The sequence below is a fragment of the Alternaria arbusti genome (genome assembly GCF_024043155.1).
Source record: "Alternaria arbusti strain BMP 1465 chromosome Unknown scaffold_1, whole genome shotgun sequence".
Classification (NCBI taxonomy): Eukaryota; Fungi; Ascomycota; class Dothideomycetes; order Pleosporales; family Pleosporaceae; genus Alternaria; species Alternaria arbusti.
The window spans coordinates 695,514-710,488 of NW_026249941.1; the positions used below are offsets into that span (position 1 = coordinate 695,514).

A 14,975-nucleotide genomic window follows, 5' to 3' on the forward strand; every position below is an offset into this window, starting at 1 on the left:
ATATAGACGTTTCCAGTTCCGCAATCCTTGTTCCATTTCTAAAGTCATGTGAGTACCTCAACTACTTCACGTGAAGACAAGCAAGATCAGTGTACGGATTAACGTGATTGATGTGCAAGCCTCGTACGCCCATCTTCAGCCAGAATTGTTTTCTATCCATGACTCTCCGATGCTTCCAAGGTTCGCTCACCTAAGCAGCCTCAGTCTGAGCAAGAAGGACCGTATCACGCAATACACGCCTTTGTCGACGAAATTCATGTCCTCCATCACAGTTACCAATCCTTACTCCAACATCAATACCCGTGGACATTAACCATACGGTCCGATTACCAGATCGTTGACTCCGCCGCGCAACTCGTCCGAGAAATCCCGTCACGACTACGGCACGCACCAAACACGGTACTTGGGAGCATACGACGTACTCGAAGTGTATCGTGATAGCGCAACATGCCGTTAAGGTTTGCGACCTTTGATAGGCACATAGATTGGGTGGTTGGTATGATAGTAACGCCGCGGTGAAGCCGAAAGGTTAAGCAACGGGCCGGCCGAAGTACCAATTCGATGCGACGGAGGAGTCTTGCTATCACGATGTAATTGAGTATATATACATATATCCCTCTCTTGCCATCTTCCCATTTAGAAACTACAATAACTTCAAAGTCACCATTGCCATCAAAAACACCACACCATCATCCAAAATGGGCCAACAATTCAGCCAATTCTTCCCCCCAGCCCCCGCCTTCACGGAGACCTCCCTCCCCAATCTCAGCGGAAAAGTCTTCATCGTCACAGGCGCCTCAGCGGGTATAGGAAAAGAGCTCTCGCGTCTCCTGTACACGCACAACGCGACGGTCTATCTTGCCGCGCGGTCCGCCGAAAAAGCGCATGCAGCGATATCCTGGATCAAAGAAGCATGCCCCGAATCCAAGGGAAACTTACAATACCTCCATCTGGATCTCGACGACCTCTCCGGTATCAAAGCCTCCGCCGAGTCTTTCTTGGCAAAAGAATCGCGATTGGATGTTTTGTTCAACAACGCAGGCGTCATGGTACCCCCCGCTGGAAGCACGACGAAGCAAGGGTATGAACTGCAACTCGGCACGAACTGCGTTGCGCCGTTCTTGTTTACCAAGCTACTCACGCCGGTATTGCTCGAAACAGCAAAGAAGGAGGCAAAAGGAAGTGTTCGCGTAATCTGGGTGAGTTCAATTGCGGCGCAGATGAGCGCACCACCTGGCGGAGTGGACATGAGCAATCTGGAGTATACCAAGAATGTGAATAATTGGACAAAGTATGGCATGAGTAAAGGTGGGAACGTATTCCACGCCTTGATGTATCAGAGGAAGTATGGCGGCGAGGGGATTGTTAGTCTGGTACGTTCTTCCTTCCAGGTTTTTTTTTGCTCGTTCCCCCTTTCCTCACGCTCTTCTTTGAGCATTGCCGTTCCGGGAGTTTCTTTGCATCGATCGACTAACGAAAATTTACTGCAGGCGCTTAACCCGGGAAACCTCAAGTCGGAGCTTGCACGCAACATGAATCCGGTGCGTCATGCTTGTTTGATGTGGCTCTTATACCCGGCTGTCAATGGTGCATACACCGAGCTGTTTGCTGGTCTCGCACCTGAGGCTGCAAAGCTCAAAGAGGGTGAGTGGGTCATTCCGTGGGGAAGGGTTGGGACGCTGAAGAAGGATTATTGGTCTGAGGCGGGAAACAAGACGGCGAGAGCGTTTTGGGAGTGGAGTGAGAAGCAGGTGGAGCAGTATGCTTGAGGATGTCGCGCTGCTTGTTTGTTAATTCTTCTGTCATTTGTGAATCACCTACCTCATCATATGCCGATTAATGCTATTAACTTCACTTGGAAAGTGTTCGCGGCCCTGTGAATGACACATTCGTATATACATTCTATCATTCAATCATTTATCCCAAGAAGATCAGTTATCAAGCCTTCTTCGCATCCTTAGGGGCCATAGCCAGAAGCGTGTCCGGATCCCTAATGCCAGCCAACTGACCCTGCTGCGCACGCTTAACGGTAAGCGCAGCAATCAGAGCAGCACCGACACCAGAGCCGTCCTCAGCGGGAAGCACCTCGACAGGGTCGTTCTTGCCCTTGCCGTACTTGGCGGGCCAGTCCATGATCTCTTTGAGCGCCTGGGCTTGGCGGATCTTGAAGTGGGGGTACTTTGTGAAGACGGAGCCATCGGCACCGACGTGCACTTCATCCCACTTCTTGTGCTTGCAAATGGCACCTACACCACACGCGGTGAGACGAGCAGCACGTGTGCCAATGAGTTCGGCAAGACGGCGGATGAGCTCGAGTTCGGGCTTCGTGCAGGTGATGCCGAGCTTCTCTTGGAAGAGATCTCCTGTGTCTTGCAAGTTCTCGAATCGGTCCTCCTCGATTTGAGACAGGAATCCGGCGTCGAGAGAGTAAGGCTTGTCGAGCTTGCTGGCGTTCTGGCCCTCAAACATGTGGCATTCGTTACCCTTGTGCAGATCCTGGAGGACGAGACGGAAGATCTCGCCGAGGTAAAGACCGGCGACCATCTTCTCGAAAGATTGCTGACCGGGTCGTGGTGATTCCTTGTCAACGATGACATCGTACTTTGTTCTTGGGAGGATCTGGTGTTCATTGTCGAATGCGCCCCATTCGCAGTTGATGGCCATTGGCAGGCTGGGGTCGAGCTTCATATCCTTCAACTTGGGGATGGAGCCGCAATCCTCCATGTAGGCGGCGTTGCAGCCGGTACCGAAGATGCAGCCGATCTTGATCTTGGTGTTGGTATACGCGGAAGCAATCATGGTACCGGTCGTGTCGTTGACCAGAGCCGCAAGCTTGATGGGCACACCGCGCTCCTCAAGAGCCGCTTTGAAGCCTGGAACAACATCCACGCCCTCCATGCCGGCGACGTCGAAGCCCTTTGTCCATCGCTGAAGAACTCCGTGGTCGATGGCGTCTTGCGAGACGGGGTATGAGAAGGTGAAGCCGAGAGGCAGGTGGTTGAGCTGCTCGCCCTCGTGGTGGTATTCGATGAACTGCTGGAGACAGTCGGCAACGTAGCCCCAAAGCTCTTCGGCAGTTCCCGTCTTGAGCTCCTCGGGCATGCGGTACTTGGATTGTATGATCTCGAACTCGCCCTTCTCCTCTGTCAAGGTGACTTCACAGACACGCAGGTTGGTGCCACCCATGTCGAGCGCGAGGTAGCTGCCGGTCTCGTTACCGTCGGGGAAGGCCATGCACCAGGTGGGAATCATGGGCTACCACAGTCAGCTCTATCCTGGAGAGCGCAAAGCAAACTGCGACTCACAATGCTTCCGCCCTCCTCCGACAAGCCCTTCTCAAGCTCCTTGACGAAGTGGTTCGAGATAGCCTTGAGCTTGTCTGTGTTCACCACGAACATCTCCTCGAGCTTGTCGATCTGCTCCTTCAGATCCTTCGGCATGTCCGCCATGGAGCCTAGCACGGTGTTATCCCATCTGTCCTTGTGTACGATAGCGAGGCCGGAGCATACCCCTGCGGGAGGGCGGTTTCCTTGCGCCGAGTAGAACCATGATTGCGGTTGTGAGGGTGGTTTAGGTAGGATTGGTGTTATCGCGAGAGAGGCGGTGGTGTCGCTGAAATCGAGGGTTCAGGACGACAGGTGGGGACCTTGACGTAGGGTGTTAGTCTCTGTATGACGAAGAGGCTAGAACACTAGAAAACAGCTCAATGGCCATGCCCAGCGGCCAATCCCACTTTTGTACACGATATTTGCTTCTCCACCCGCCCAGGTTGCTTTTGGACGTACGTCGGGGGTGCGGCGGCTTACCAAGATAGTGTAGTAACGGACCCCCGCTGTTGAGTCTGCCAATGGCTCGCGGGCTTGTTCAGTAAGCGGTGTAGTCGTCAGGACAGGCGTCGGATGATATGGGGAGACGATGCGCAATCGGGGGGCACGAGCGTAAAATCGGTAGCTGTTGAGCTGGCCCCCGCCATCCCGCGCGCCGGAGCAGGAGACGGCTCCGATGACTTTTGGTGCCATGACGCGCCTCTAACGTGGGCTGCACGAGGCTTGGTGGGCTGAAGCTCCTGGAACCCCTCGCTTGCGCTAGCCTCATTCCTCTCCACCACGAGAACCGCCCACGCAGCCCCGATTACTCAGCACGACACATCTCAGATGGAAGCACATTCAAACTGAAGCGTCTCTTCATTAAGCATTACACACTACATATGTACAAGAATTAAACCTCACGTCCCTGATATCATCTAAGATGCCGTGCAAGCCGCCGCACCCTTCGACGTCTTCGTCACCAGACTAACAACCGTCGCGGTACTCTTCGCAACTACCGTTTTGGTTTTGGGGGCCCCAGTAACGGTTTCCGTCTTTACTCCGCCACCTAGAGTCACCGTCTCAAACTTGGTGCTCGTAGAGACAGGCAGCGTAATCGTTGTCTTGGAAGTCACGTCGCTCGACTGGGTTACGACGATGGTTTCCTGCGCTGCGAGGATAGTCGAAGTCTTTGAAGCGGTCATGAGGGAGCTGACCGTGACTGCTGGCTCAGTGACTGTTGATAGGACAGTCTTGGTGACAAGGTCGGTGGAGTAGACCGTGCTGGTGGAGGCCTTCAGAGTCGTGGTTTTGCCGATCTTCTCTGTTGAAACAATTGTCGTGTAGTAAGTAGAGCCTGCCTGAGCGATCGTCGATGTCTTCACCACGGATGTGACTGTGACTGTGCTGGTGCTGGCCTTCAGGGAAGTAGTCTTGGTAGCGATGGACAACTCTGTGACAAAGGCGGTCGAGCCAGCTTGAGTTGCGGTAGCTGTGGCTACGTAGCTGCTCACGGTAGTGCTGACGGTGACCGTGGTAGTGCTAGCCACAGCGCGAGGAAGGACGGCACCTCGGCGGACCAGCTTCTCCGCGCTGCGAGTGGGAATGCAAGAGAGCGTGGTAGTGGACTTCTTGGTAGTTGTCTTGATGGACGTGCTACTGATCGTGACTGAGTCTTTGGGTTGCACCGTAGTCGTCTTGGTGGTGGTCGGCTCGATCGAGATGGTAGTCTTGACTATTGTGGAAGCTGCCTTTTGAGTCTTCGAGCTCGTGATGAAGACTGTGGATCCCTCGCTGACGGTGATTGATGTTGGCTTGGGCGAAGAGGTGGACAGAACGGTAACAGTCGTGGTGCCCTTGACCGTCGAAGTCGTAGCGCCCTTGGTTGTCACTCCAGCTTCGGTCACGGTACCCTTGACGACGCTGGTCTTGGTAACAGGTTCCGGGGTAACAGTAAGGCCAACATCCTCAGTTACTACCGAAGTGGCAGTGGAGGTTACGTCAGGAGAAACGATCGAGGTGGTGGCAGTGACCTTTAATGTGCTGGTCTTGATGATGTCGATGGCACTGATCGAGAACGTCTCTGTGCTTTTCACCACAGTAGTCGAAGTGACTTCAGGGGCGGTGACAAAGGTGCTCGCAGTAAGTGGGGCGATCACGGTAGTCGTGGTGTACGCTATGACCAACGGTAGACTACTCGAAGAGGTGAGACTCATAGTAGACATCGAAACACTGGCAGACATTGTTGATGATGATATGAGGGACGAGGATGCAGTGCTGCAAACCTGGGGCGAGCCCATACCAATCGCAAACGGCTGAGTATCGACGAATCGGAAATCAATGAACGCAGTCGTGGCGAAGAAAGAAGCAAGCTGAAACTGAGCAACATCGTTGTCCGAAAGCTGCTGGGAAAACGCAGCGCGCTTGCAGATATCAGAACCTGGGCCAGTGTTATGGTACTCTCCGTATGTGACACCATCAGTTTGCGGGTTGGTCTTTGACCACTGCGACCATCCAGCCGGGCTGATCATAGAGTCGAGGTAGCAGCCAACATACGCAACACGAGAGAAGCTATTCCATGGACGACCAAGACTGACGCTGCTAAACTTCCCAGATCCAGGTGCAGGCACGATTCTTGACTGATCGAACACGAAGCCCGCAGCAGTTGTGTTAGCCGTACGCTTGTGAGCTGTGATGCTGATACCGTCTTCGTTGGAGGCGATCGTCGAATCAAGGAAATACGCAGACCCGGAGCCATAGATAAAGTCCACGTTACCCTCAATGTAGGTCTTGAAGGTGAACAGGCTACCAGAGATGCTGAGAGTGTCCTGATTACCATAGATCTGGCATCCGTACAACGCGGCGAACTTGCTGCTTTGAACAGCGAAGCCGAGCGAAGCTATGTTCTGCTGCGTGCCGTTGTTGTTTCGGAAGTTGATGTTGAAACCATGGAAGTAGTTGCCCTTTGCGTAGACAGTCGCTCCGTCGGTGTTGCTACCAGAGGTACCTTGAGTATCCACACCACGGCTAAATTGAATGGTAACTTGGTTCTTGGAGTAATCATCGGTTGAATCGGAGTATCCACGGAAGATGGTGTGTCCGGACTTGGCGATGATGAGCTGCTCCTCGTAGATACCAGGGTAGATAAAGATTGTGGCATTCGTCTTGCTCGTAGTTGGCGCAGCGTTGAGAGCCGCTTGAATAGTATCGTATGTCACGACACCAACGATCGGTGTCTTGGAGACAATGAGAGCATCGGCCGGTGGGGTCGTGCCATTGAAAGTAGAATTGCCGCCGACGACGATAGGTCCAGGTGGTATGACAATGGGCGCGGAGGGTTGTGGAGTGACGATGGAGTTGAAGTAGGTCATGTCAATCCACTCTGTTGAGTCCATAACAGAAGCCAAAGAGTAGGTATCAGAAGTGAGTAGCGTGGCATATCCGAATGACTGACGGGCAGCAACGTTCTGCTCCCAGTTCGAAGGACCAGAGTTGTTGAACTCGGCAAAGGTGATGTGATCGGTACGTGGATCAGTTGCGGACCAGATTTTCCAAGCGGCAGGAATAATGGTAGCGTCGAGATACGAGTTTTTCACGACAACAAGCGCGTACTGGGAGTATGGACGGCCGAGGTAAACCTTCTGGGTTAGGTCGTCGACTGCATTGGGAGCCGCAGTGAACAAGCACTGATCGAAGATGTAGCCGCCAATATCGGTGCTCGACTTCCTGCTATGCGCCGTGATAGCCGATGACTTGCGCTTGGCACCGATCGTACATCCCTTGAAGTATGCTTTGGAGTAGCCCCAAATGAAGTCGATGGCACCTCCAATGTAGCACGACTCATAGTATTGGTAACCGGCGGTAGCTCCGTTCAGAAGGGTATCTTGCCAGCCATCAAACGAACAAGCGTAGAAGGCGATGTCATTGCCGTATATTGAGCCCGCGAGAGTCACGTAGTTAGGTTCGGCACCATCGAGGTTATCGGTGTTGATCATGTTGACGTTGTACATGCTAATCCTGCTTGATGCGGTAGAAAATACGGATGTTTCCGCGTTCGAGTGTCCGACGGGTAATGGGGAGACGGATAGACCACGAGCGAAGGAGACAGTGACTTGATTGTCCTTGTAGGCTTGACCTGGATTGCCCGTGGTGTACCCGATGATCCTTACGGCACCAGGACGGTTGACTGACGGGATTTGCTCATTGTAGGTACCCGGGTAGATGAAGATGGTTTGGTTGGTCTTGTCTTGCGGAAGCGAAGCGAGTGCGGCAGTGATGTTGGTGTACGCAGCACCGTTGCTGCCATCCTTGGAAACGATTACAGCGCCTAGGGGCGGCACAGTACCGCTGTCAGGATGAGCATTGACAGTTGCAGTGGTAGTCGGTCCAGTCACGGTACCGTTGGTAGAAGGGGACGGAGATGGTGATGGCGAGGTGGTCGTGGGGCCTGTAAGGGTGTACGAAGGAATCGCATTATACGCATCCATGTCCAACCATGCCGTGCTGCCGATCCATGCAGCAAGCGTGTACTTCTCAGCCTGGGACGCTGTCAACTTTGTGGCAAAGTCGGCCCGCTTGGCTGTGTCCGTCCAGCTGCCAGGGCCCGTGTTGTTGTATTCGCCGAATGTGACTCCTGATGTCTGAGGGTTGTTTGTCTGCCATACGGTCCAGCCAGCGCTAGAGATATGCTTGTCGATATACGAGTTCATGTAGATAGCGATGGAGAACTGGCTGTAAGGTCTACCGAGGTAGGTTGTGCCGAAGGTGTTGCCGTAGGTAGCACTGTATGTGATGACTGAAGAATCGAACACATATCCACCGGGGGCGTCTGCGGTGGCCCTGTATTGTGCTGAGATGAAAGCCCCAGGCGTGTTGCTAACGATCATGCACTGATGGAAGTATGCGGTGGAGAAACCCCAAATGAAGTCAATACTACCCTCAACATAGCAGTTGCTGAATACTTGCGTACCCTTATTAGCAAGTAGGGTATCCTGGAAACCAATAAAGGAGCAACCATAGGCAGCAATGTTCGCTCCATAGAAGTCGGCAGCCAGTGCTGCGGTGTTGGAAGTCTGAGGGTAGGTGTTGACAAAATCGATGTTGTATAAAGCCATTCCTGAATCGCCGCTAGGCTTGGAGTATACTACGGGTGTTTGCTCGTTCTTGCCAGCACTGGTAAGCTCGCCCCTGGAGAACTCAATGCGGACCTTGTTCATAGTGTAGTCATTGGTGAAGTCGGTGAAGCCCCTCAAGGTGACCTTCCCCTTGCGAGTGATGGAAAGCTGCTCAACGTATGTACCCGCGCCAATCTTGATCGTATATGGGTTGCCGTCGTTGGGGAGGGCGCTGATAGCTGACGTGACGTTCGAGAACTCGCATGGTCCGGGTGTCTTGGAGACTATCAGAGTCGGAGACGCGGCTGCGATTGTGCAAGAGGCTACTGGGGTAGCACTGGTCACTGTGGAAGCAGTGATAGTAGCGTTCGAGATGGGGCTGGCGGTACTGGCCAGCGAAGCCATCGATGAAGCTGATGAAGACACCGTAGAAGAAACAGTCGACGCAGCAGATGAAGCGGAAGCAATCTGAGCATCATACGATGCTTTCAATGACGCAACAATGTTCTGATCAACCCATGCAAGCGAAGAGCTAGCGTAAGGGTAGAACGCACTTCCGAAGACCTTGTCGATGGTAAATTGAGACACCTGATCGGCCGAGAGGAGGACATCGTAGCCAGGGCGAGCTGCGGCGTTCTTGCTATAAGAACCGGCACCGGTGGTGGCGAACTCGCCGTAGAAAGACGGAGTGGTAGCCGCTGAAGGGTGAAATCCAGCAGGGGCAATCAAATTTCCCATTGCTGTGTTCCGATAGATTGCCACTGCACCGTCGGCGGCTGGGGCCGCCAAAAATACGTTGTTGTTGGTATATCCTGTCTTCTGCTGTATCGAGCTCGAATCGAATACGACCGTGGAGTTCGTGAAGGTACCTCCGTTAGGGGTTCCACCCTTGCTGTACACAATAAGAGCACTCGAGCTGAGAGGAACGATGGTGGACTTGTACAGATAGATAGTCGGGTAGTTGTAGAAGAGATAATTCGAGCCCTCGATGTACGAATTGGCGAAGAAGGCCGTTCCGTAGGTAGCTGAGACTACAGTGCCACCAGGCGAGATGATGGAGCACCCATAGAAAGCAACATTGCTTCCTCTAAGCGAAACTGTCGCCGCATTGGCTCCTGGACCAACAGCAGCTGAATTGATGATGTTGATGTTTCGGACGGTTACACCTTTGATCTTATCCGTACCAATGCTGAATGGAACGGTAGTGGCAGCGATTGTGACTTTGTTCTCGGAGAAGTCATCCGCAGCCGTTGGAGAGGGACCGGCGATCGTAACAGTAGCCTGTCCGATGACAGTGACGGCCTCGGAGTAGGTTCCAGGGAGAACGGAGACAGTGGCGATGCCGCTATCTTGTGCAGCCTTTACGGCTACATTGATGGCGGTATAATCTCCAGATCCATCGGTGGCGACGGTGATAACCGACTTGGGGCCTGTCAAGGTGGCCGAAGTGGTTGTAAGAGGCGTTGGCGATGTCGAAGAGCGACTCGCAATACTCAGAGTGGCATTAGAGGCACTACTCTGAGCAGCCGCAAGCCCGAGCAGGGCGGCAACAGCGAACGAGCGCATAGCGAATGACGATCAATCGACGAGGGTGAGAAGCGAGCGATGGAAATCAGGAGTACATGATGTTAGATGATACTTAAGCTCGAAGACCCCCATCAAGGGTTTACGGGGCTCACACCGAATTGGGTATACTACGACAACGTGGTCTGGATCCCGATTACAATATGACATCCCGTTAAACCCGCTTTCACGCTTGTCGCTCGACTCGTAGGTACATCTGACAGGGTAGATAGCCGGTGGGTCTCTTCAGAGATGCCAGGGGACAAAAGCCACAATCGATAGCTGCTGCCGTGTGAGATACTCACCGTGGCAATCCGTTTTGATCAAAAACCCATCGCTGATGAGATGCCGCTGTTGGGAAGATAGTCTTGTTCATCAATATTGATGGTGCCGGCTTTAGAGCCAAGCGGTACCTACTAACGGGCATAGGATGCAGGAACGAAAGTAAGATCCCAAAGAACTATGGCAGGCTAAGAGCGTTCCTGCATGGCGTACACCTGGGTAGGAATAATCTTAGAAGTGTCGCCCGTTGCTTGACGAATTTCCACGCGTGTTAGCGCGACGTGGCTTACGCTCAGTGTCGGTCCGGCCAATTTCACCGCGCGAAAGAGCCACTAACCTGAACGCTTTGAAGGCGAGACTCCAACATCGAGCCGCGGCGGTACTCACGAGTAAACAGAGTTGGTACCGAGAGGGCAGGTCTCATCCCGGCGTTGATCGACTAAGTGGTGTGTTGTACATACGATCCACCCATGCATCGGCAGTCTGGAGCTCTAAGGGCCAGGGTGATGTGGATATGAAAATCTTTCTGGAGAAGGACCCTTGCACTTGTGTTAGACCACGAGGGCATTGCGAAAACCCAGCGTTTCCCAGATAAGCGTTCAGAGTCGACATTTTGGGGTTGGAAGGTCTATCCAGTGTTCTGGGCATCGGATCTCGTACCAGGTAGGACAAGCCTACGTCTAGCGGCAAAAAGTGGCGCGTCGGAAAGCTTGGTAACTCAGTTCCTGGCGTTCGGTAGCTGCGATAACGCGTTTAGGAGGCGTTGTGATTCAGCTCGCTATTCGCAGTCCATCGGGCGAGAGAAAAGAGTTGTTCCTCCAATGACTCTGGTCGTTTCCGCGGCGCGAGGACTGTCGGGAAGCTGCGACGGACAGATTGTTGTCGCGATAATATCCACAAACGCTCATCTGCTAGGCTGCGGCTGACATGGATGACAAAGGCCCGAATGACTTCGGGTACGCTTTACGGATGAACAAGTGCAGGGGCCTTCTGGTGTTCGAGCTCGAGTCCTGATGGCATCTGTTGGTGGACCGTTCATAGGGCTGGTAAGCATGACGTTGCGAGTGCCGGCAGGCGCGGTTCCGTGCGACGCAAGACGCCGCTCACCCGTCCGTTGTCCAGAACTTCGGGCTGCGACGCAAATTCCCAAGGGTCTGTTAGTCCAGGGGCATCATGCGATTCAAATTGCTCCGCGGGGCCAGACATGGTGTTGTCTCACACGGAGGAAAAGAAAGTTGAAGGTTTGAATGGAAGACGCGTATTAACCGAGATAGCCCGGTCGTTCCCCGAGATCGCATCCATGCAAAGCTCGTCCTTCCCGGAGCTGCTCTCTTTATCAACCCATTCACTACTTCAAGCTCTGCTGTTTCTTGGAAGTTGGATTTTCTCCCACGAACGCCTTCATAAGTTCCTGCTCGACCTGCTCATCAACAGTGGGTGGTGATGAAACGGCCGCTGTCCAACAGATCAAGCCGCCACCACCAAACAAAGAGAATGCTACAAAACCCATCGCCCGCAGAGGTAGCGCACGTGGCGACGACCAGAACGTGGGAATCAGATAGTAGGCTGTAACCATGAAGAAGATACTTATGCCAACTAAAGCATTGGTCAGCGCATGGTCGTAACTATGCCGACAGGTGTGGAGCATACTTAGGAAAGTGCGACTTTCACGAGGTAATGCACGTTGGTCTTTCTGGTTGAGGAGTCTGGTTTTGACTTCTCTATACACACACCATCCTTCTTCCGGACCGAATATCTCGAGATACATCTTTGGAGGGTAGTCGCGCATTTCGCGTCCAGTGCCAAGCTTCCACTTGTCTGCTATGGCGCTTGCATGTTCGCGCGAGAGTCCACGCGAGACTGAAAGAACTTCAGTCAGGAACTCGCGAATACCGGCCGGAGGAGCGTCGGGTTCTGGAATGATGAGCTGTGAAAGTGCGTACAGCGGCGCCTTCTCCTCGCGTCCACCGTGGTTTTCAAACGAATTCCTCGACATGTCTTCGTAAGAGGAGGATACATGTACTCACTCACTTCAAAGAAAGAAAGTATAGGGACGGTGACTCTAATTAACCACCTGAGCAAAGCCGGATGATCGGCGTTGGTTCTTACGTCAAGGCAACAACACAGCCCTGGACAAGGCTGAATTCTTGGCAACCTGAAACACGCGCGCAGTATAGCAGATAAACCTGCCAACCAGAGACATGTATCAATTCATCCTATCCCTAATCCCTTTACTACATTCCACTAACGAAACCATGTTGAATGGTCTGCGTTACACTACAGGCTTACACCGGAGGCTACCAAGGTACGTACATGCCCAGGTGGTTACTCTCAGCACAGTCACGTGCATCTCAATAAGCGAGCGGAGCCGGCACGTCGCCCAGCAAAGCCCGCTCGGCACGGCTGATAACTCCCGCTGACAAGCGACGAGGCGGGCGTGGGGCTCCACACTGGGGATCGATGTTATTGGGGAGGTATGACAGGCTCAACGCTCCCCGCTCGCCCGTACTCTCATCAACAAAAGTGCACTGGACATTGTTGGTCTCACCTCGACCACTGCTCGCTGCCACCCAGTTGATGCATTGCTCTGCTGTGTCGAGGGCCAGATTCTGACCCTGTGTACATTGAGCCGCCGGTGCGTCGGGCGTGTCCGGGGATGCTGGTATGTAGCGCGTAGCGATGTATGCTCCTCCTGTGGCAAGAAAGAAGGGTGAATTCAGGAAGGTCCAGAGGTTTTCCAAGGTCGATGCTCTCCATGCACGCTCGATCTGGGCGATCACATATTGGGTTGATCGGGGAAAGTACTGCTCAGGAAGGCCGCCGATAGCAATGAAGCATGAAGCGATGGCGGTGCAGTAGGGTTGAAGGTTGTCGAGCGGCATAAGCGCAAGTTCGACCTCGTACGCTGGGTTTGGGCTTCGCTCTGATGGGACAGCGCTCACTTTGGCGTTCTCAGCAGGGTTCTCGTTTGGATCTTCTGCAAGTTTGACAATGTGTATGTCGTCGAAATCGGGCAGAGGCTGTGTGTTGGCAATGCGCATGGTGGAAGACCACTCCTCAGCACGTATGCCTCTGAAAGCGTTCTCTGCTATCTGTTGGAGGCGCCATTGGACCTTTACACATGCATAGTTAGCGATCGCACACCGGAATAGGAGATAGCGCCATCGCTTTCGTCTTGCAACTTACACCGTCATCATCCTCGAACAAAGCCCCATGCTGGAAGTTCGAAGGGTCGTCATTGACCTGGGACTGGACAGAATCTTCACGCTTGCTGCGCGGGATGATGGGAAAAGCGTTGTAGGAATCGAACTGCTGGTAGGCACCGCCGACGCTAAGGCATGCACCAACATTCCCTGTTGCGACTGCGTTCTCGAGAGGACAGTTGTCACCCCCATAAAAAGCGATTTGAAGGTCTTCCTCGGTGTCTCCTTGAGCAATGTAGACGGAATTGGCGTTGATGCTGTACAAGCTGCCGTCCTGGCACCCATCATCAGGCGTCAAGCCAACTGCTCCACCAAGACGTTCGCCTCGGCACTGTATTCCGGTATAGAACTGAACATCGTAGCCAAGAGAAGGCACAATGAGGGTAAAGAAGCCAGCTGCGATGGTGATGCGCATTGTGACTGAAGTTTTTGGTGAAGAGATAGCAGTGTCAAAGCGGGTTGCTGTCGTGTCAATACCGGAGGGGGGTTGGTCTTTTATGTCTCCACCACTGCTGAATTGAGCCGAATATGAAACCATGAGGTTTACTCTTTCCAGACTCACCTCGATACCGAGGAGGGGATACGACACGTTGCCGCATACCCAAGAAACGTACGACATTCACGCGACAGGCCTTTAGGACCCAACGATGATACCATATGCTACTTAAGGAATGCCATGGAAGATCAATTGCAACCCAAGACATTAGGCTCGCAGTAGATTCTCGATGAAAGACTCCCGAGAGATGGCACCTTCACGTGGCCAAGATAGTAGAGCATAGGAGGATGCTCTAAGAGAACTCGAGATTACCTAGGTATGTACTAACGCACGATGATGTACTATCAAGACCGGATAAAACCCAAGAACCCGCGTGTTATATATGGAAGTTAAAGGAATTCTGTGCTGCAGCAAAAGTCACTTCAGATTAGGTGGTGCGGCGAAAGTTACAACTGGGCTGTACTCCACACGAAGTGCAAGGAGGCTGCTTTGTTTAGAGATAACACATCTTGCACCCCATGCCACCATGATAGGTGAACATGAGCCGCAAGCTCCCTTTTAATGAGCCGCACTAGATGCTGCATCAATACCACCCGGCAGATCTGCAAGCACTTCGGCTCAGCAGACGACGGGTCTTGGTATATCGATGCAACTATACTTCATGCTATCTCGTTTGACACCACCTAGACAGCCATACCTTCGGCTTGTGCATTTTTCTCCGTAGAAGTATACTAATTGGTCCATTTTAACAGCGAATCGGTCACCTGCATAAGTAACTGATCTTCCGGACGACGAATCGGTTTTTTTACAGATCATGAGAAGTGGCCCGCGAAGAGAGAAAATGTTGAGACAATCCTAGTACATGCCTGCATTAGAAAGCACGTCTGTTTTTCAACAGCTTCCCCTCCATTTCTCACCCGTTGTGTACTTACGCCATTGCGATACCTTCTCGCTTAGATGTCCCCTGTCTTATCCCGGTTCAAAACACGCATCCCACCAAGAGGGCGTAATC

The 14,975-nt window shown here is 52.9% G+C and overlaps 5 protein-coding genes across 5 annotated transcripts; 1 reads left to right on the forward strand and 4 right to left on the reverse strand.

The window, feature by feature from the left end:
• Nucleotides 1–698: 698 nt before the first annotated feature.
• On the forward strand, nucleotides 699–1,769 carry J4E86_000260 (uncharacterized protein; the record flags this gene model as incomplete). Its single annotated transcript, XM_051440835.1, has 2 exons — nucleotides 699–1,373; nucleotides 1,491–1,769. The coding sequence occupies 2 exons, from the start codon at nucleotides 699–701 to the stop codon at nucleotides 1,767–1,769; spliced, it is 954 nt and encodes a 317-aa protein (XP_051307006.1).
• Nucleotides 1,770–1,938: 169 nt separating this feature from the next.
• Nucleotides 1,939–3,549, reverse strand: J4E86_000261 (uncharacterized protein; the record flags this gene model as incomplete). Its single annotated transcript, XM_051440836.1, has 3 exons — nucleotides 1,939–3,255; nucleotides 3,306–3,454; nucleotides 3,510–3,549. 3 exons carry the CDS (start codon nucleotides 3,547–3,549, stop codon nucleotides 1,939–1,941), a joined length of 1,506 nt encoding a protein of 501 aa, XP_051307007.1.
• Nucleotides 3,550–4,243: 694 nt separating this feature from the next.
• J4E86_000262 (uncharacterized protein) lies at nucleotides 4,244–9,985 on the reverse strand (the record flags this gene model as incomplete). Its single annotated transcript, XM_051440837.1, has 1 exon — nucleotides 4,244–9,985. One exon carries the CDS (start codon nucleotides 9,983–9,985, stop codon nucleotides 4,244–4,246), a length of 5,742 nt encoding a protein of 1,913 aa, XP_051307008.1.
• A 1,627-nt stretch (nucleotides 9,986–11,612) lies between these two features.
• On the reverse strand, nucleotides 11,613–12,260 carry J4E86_000263 (uncharacterized protein; the record flags this gene model as incomplete). The annotated part of the gene is made up of 2 exons (XM_051440838.1): nucleotides 11,613–11,830; nucleotides 11,915–12,260. 2 exons carry the CDS (start codon nucleotides 12,258–12,260, stop codon nucleotides 11,613–11,615), a joined length of 564 nt encoding a protein of 187 aa, XP_051307009.1.
• A 355-nt stretch (nucleotides 12,261–12,615) lies between these two features.
• On the reverse strand, nucleotides 12,616–13,882 carry J4E86_000264 (uncharacterized protein; the record flags this gene model as incomplete). Its single annotated transcript, XM_051440839.1, has 2 exons — nucleotides 12,616–13,356; nucleotides 13,451–13,882. 2 exons carry the CDS (start codon nucleotides 13,880–13,882, stop codon nucleotides 12,616–12,618), a joined length of 1,173 nt encoding a protein of 390 aa, XP_051307010.1.
• Nucleotides 13,883–14,975: the final 1,093 nt, after the last annotated feature.